The sequence below is a fragment of the Amblyomma maculatum genome, chromosome 11, assembly GCF_055883805.1.
Source record: "Amblyomma maculatum isolate TAMU_Amacu chromosome 11, ASM5588380v1, whole genome shotgun sequence".
Taxonomy (NCBI): Eukaryota; Metazoa; Arthropoda; class Arachnida; order Ixodida; family Ixodidae; genus Amblyomma; species Amblyomma maculatum.
In genome coordinates, this window is record NC_139354.1 from 11,947,344 (window position 1) to 11,951,814 (window position 4,471).

The 4,471-nt window shown below is 50.8% G+C and overlaps 1 protein-coding gene across 1 annotated transcript; it reads left to right on the plus strand.

Annotated features, from left to right (window-relative positions):
* Positions 1-523: 523 nt before the first annotated feature.
* Positions 524-3,621, plus strand: LOC146172869 (uncharacterized). The gene has a single exon (XM_084584422.1). The coding sequence runs from the start codon at positions 727-729 to the stop codon at positions 3,619-3,621; it is 2,895 nt and encodes a 964-aa protein (XP_084440548.1). The 5' UTR covers positions 524-726.
* Positions 3,622-4,471: the final 850 nt, after the last annotated feature.

Sequence of the window (4,471 nt, forward strand, 5' to 3'; positions counted from 1 at the left end):
GGAGAGAGAGCGGGTCATCTCCCCCCCGTGGAGAAGAACGGTCACCGCATTCCTTTCCCGCGGAGTGCTCCCGCGCGAGGGGTCCGCGTGGGTGGCGCGCGGTTCCGACCTTGGACAGCCAGCAAGCCTCCTTGGGACCCCCATGCCTGACTTCCCCCGGCGGAGTCGCCATCGTGCCGCTAAAGTGGAAAGAGTGCGCTGGGAGGACGTTCTAGTGGGCGGTTCCCGAATGCCAGCAGATCAGGAACTCAAATGTGATTGGACTTTGACAAAATAGAAAATTCCCCAACTAGGTACTTGGGGACAAAAAAGTTGTTAAAAACGAGAGCACGAGTGCTCTCCAGTGTGTACCTTCTCAGATTCACCATGTAAATAAACCTTCGTTAAGTTCTCTCTAACTCTCGGCCAGTCTCTGCTTGGGTGACCACCGCCCAATATTGAAGTGCATGCAGCCCGACGTCTGACTCGGCTTTTCGCTACCCGTTGGTCCGCTACCGGAGCAGTACCAAACGCAACAGCTGGTTGGCAGCGTCGGGATGGACTCCGCTGGAATCATGGTTGCAAGGTTCGGTGAGTGCTTGGCTTTTCTTCACTGAGGTTTTACCAGGCTTTGTAGTAAGTAAGTTTACAAAGGTGGTGGGAATTGTTTATCGTTAGCACGGGACTTGAAAGTACGTGACGATAAGAGATTTCTAAAAGGAAGAAATTGCAGCACTCGGGATAACCATGAATTTGAAAGTGTTGAAAAAGCCACTTTTGCTGGAGTTGGCCAAAAGTCTGGGTTTGGATCTTCAGGACCAAACGAGAAAGCCAGATATCATTGAGGCTATTGAGGCACTTGAGGCAGACGACGATGAGCTCTCGGAATGCCTGGAGCTGATTGCTGAGAGAGAGAAATCAAAGAGGGAAGCAGAAGAAAAAAATGAGAAACGCATGGCTGAAGAGAGTAAGCGCTTAGAGCAGGAACTTGAGCTGAAGCGTCTCGAACTGCAGGTGCTAAAAGCTCGAAATGAAAGTGATGAGAGCGTAGCATCGGGCACAGTAGAACGCAAGTCGTTCCGCATGAAAGACCTTATGCAACCTTATAGGAAAGGAGAGGACATAGGTCTGTTCTTGGTAAACTTTGAGCGCACGTGCGAGAAGGCAGGGTTTAGCAAAGCAACTTGGCCACAGTGCTTGCTGACACTGTTGCCTTGTGAGGCGGCAGATGTGATAGCCCGCTTGACTAAAGAAGATGCAGATGATTACGATAAGGTTAAATCTAGTCTGCTCAAAAAGTATAGAATGTCAGCGGAAGCTTTCCGGCAAAAATTTCGCAAAGCTCAAAAGGAGAATGATGAGTCGTACCCGGAGTTCGCGTATAAGCTCATGGCTAACTTGGGGGAATGGCTCAAAGAAGCTAAAGCTTATGACGAAAGCCAAAGAATGTTGCAGTGCTTCGGACTCGAGCAGTTCTACTCTTGCTTGCCTGATGATGTAAGGCATTGGGTGCAAGACAGGCCGGAAGTTGCGACTGTTTCGAAGGCAGCAGAACTGGCAGAAGAGTTTGTGTCGCGCCGTGCGCTGGACAGAAAGGAAAGCCCTAGGAAAGAACACCAGAATAGGAAAGCAGCTGGATGGAGAGGGCAACCTTTAAAAGAGAAACAGCAAGCACGAGGCGCAGATGTCGCAGAAAAAAAGGCGATTGTAAGAGAAGCGCCCGAAGCAGAAGACCGCCAAAAGAATGCTTTTGAAAAGAGACGGCCATTGGTATGCTATAATTGCCAAAAGCCCGGACATGTAGCGGCGGTCTGCAAGAGCCCAAAGATTGTTTGCTCGTCAGTGGACAGCAACGATGAAAATATGCGGCTTCTAGAGCCATACATCCGAGATCTCGTTGTGAACGGAAAGCCGTGTCGCGTGCTTCGAGATTCGGCAGCTACAATGGATATAGTTCATCCCTCGTATGTAGAGCCAGAAAATTTCACTGGAGAGTGCGCATGGATTAAACAAGCGGTGGAAGCCGGTAGCGTGTGCCTTCCAATCGCTAACATCAGCATTCAAGGTCCATTTGGCGTACTTCATACGGAGGCTGCTGTGTCGGCCAGTCTGTCGAAACAGTACCCCTATCTTTTTTCGAACAGATCTGACCAACTCTTGCAGCAGAAGGGACTAGTGTTCGGAGAAGGGGCTGTTCACGCGTTGACTCGCTCGAAAGCACGAAAGCTGGCTGCTAAATCCGTCACACTGGAAGCGTCAGGTGACGTTGACGCGACAGAGAGTGAGCCGTTAGACACGACAGAGGCAGTCCACGAGCCGATTAGCGAGGAAGTGAACATCCGAGACACGCGAGAAAGTAGCGAGGATTGTATTGAGCTTAAAGAGGCCTGCGGTGAGCTTCTCATAACACCGGCATCTGACAGCTTGCAAAGATTGCTCGGGGTGGACCGATCTTCCCTGATAGCCGAGCAAAGAGCCGATTCCACATTGCAGAATCTTTGGCACATGAAGAGTAAAGGTATCGCGAAGAAAAACGTGATATTCTTAGAAAGGTCCGGAATACTTTATCGAAAGTATCGTGATCGCAGAGGAGTGCAGGTCGACCAATTGGTCGTACCAAAACGCTACCGCGGTGATCTTTTGCACTTGGTTCACAAGAGCTCGCAGTCAGGTCATTTAGGGCTCAAGAAAACAAAGAATCGGTTGTTGCAGGAATATTACTGGCCAGGATGTTTTCGGGAGGTGGAAAATTTTGTAAAGACCTGCGACACATGTCAACGGGTGGGCAAGCCAGGAGATAAGGCGAGAGCCCCAATGAAGCTAGTGCCTGTGATCACGGAGCCATTTCGACGACTCGTGATCGACACTGTTGGTCCCTTTCCAAAGACTAAGACTGGTTACAGCCACATTTTGACAGTGATCTGTCCTGCCACCAAGTTTGCTGAGGCAGTGGCCCTGAAGGAGTTAAGCTCAATGGAAATTGTGAACGCACTCATGTCCATTTTCGCACGGGTTGGGTTTCCCGCTGAAATACAGTCAGATCAGCAGACTGTTTTTACCAGCGCACTGAATACAAATTTCCTGGAGAAATGTGGGATTAAATTAATCCGTAGTTCAGTGTACCACCAGCAGTCCAACCCGGTAGAAAAGATGCACTCGGTAATGAAACGCATACTGAGAGCCCTGTGTTTTGATCGCAAAACCGACTGGGATGCCTGTTTGCATGCAACAATGTTTGCGCTGAGAACCGTGCCTCATGAGGCCACGGGGTTCTTGCCGGCCGAAATGGTCAACGGCCGCTCCCTGCGATCGCTACTACGCTTTCTTCGGGAATCGCGTGAGGGCAGGGAAGAGAACCCTACGGTGGTCGAATACGTGCTCGCGCTGCTTGAAAGGTTGCACAAGGGGCAGGAGCTCGCGGGAGGCGAAATGAGTAAAGCGCAGGTGAGGGCCAAACAGTGCAATGACCGAACAGCGAGATTACGCTGTCTTGAAGCTAGAGACGCGGTAATGGTGCTAAAACCGTCCCAGAAAAATAAATTGGAAGTTCAATGGGAGAGCCCAGCGGAAGTCATTCAGAGACTGTCCGACACGCGCTGTCTAAATAGCCTGCCCGGAAAGCGAAAGATAGAGCCACGGTAAACCTAACGGCAATGCCGATGACTTAAGTCAATGCTTTTGGTGTTATTGATAGCATCGATGAGTCTGGCTTGGGTATGTTTTTTTTCCTGGCATACGTTTGCATAATTACCATTTTTCATTTAATCTTGAACATTGTGTTTGTGTGAATGAATAATGTTCTGGTTGTATCAAGTGCTGAAGTAGTAGTAAAAGGATTAAAGTAATATTGGTATGAGAGCCTGGTGGATCTCGTGGAGAGAGTCCTGGCGCTTGCCGTCTTTGCGGCTGTGATTTTCGTGTTGTTCAAACTGATGCTGTCTTTCCTGTGAATGAGCTGGTCTGCAGAGATCAAGAAGCCCTCCATAGTCTTGACAAGAAGCAACGAGGAGCTGCAGAGTCCGTTGGAGGCAGCAGAACATCAGCAACAGTGAACCGAACCAGAACGACATCGTGTATCCCTCTGGACAATGGTTGCTGACCTTTGTGCATCGGGATCTTCAACCGCCGCCGGAGAAGCTGTTACGTTTCGAACTTCCCGAGTAACGAGACGGTGCACGTGTCGAGATGGGCGTCTGTTTTTCTAAGAAGACTGCACGCGACCACCTCGGAGTTCGTGGACCAGAACCACCCAGGACGCAGCAACGCGGTGTCGCATATCGGCAGCGACGGCAGCAGTTGCCCCAGTTTGTGTCCGGAGGACTGTGCGCAGAGGCGCTAACGAATTCGCCGAAGAGCGGGCGCGCCTGTGTTTGGAAACAGAGAGCCGCGGCGCCTGCGTGTTAGCACCGAGGAGAGAGAGCGGGTCATCTCCCCCCCCGTGGAGAAGAACGGTCACCGCATTCCTTTCCCGCGGAGTGCTCCCGCGCGAGGG

What these genes read in the sequence shown, in the direction of transcription:
- LOC146172869 (XM_084584422.1), top strand. Translation starts at nt 727, where the DNA reads ATGAATTTGAAAGTGTTGAAAAAGCCACTTTTGCTGGAGTTGGCCAAA.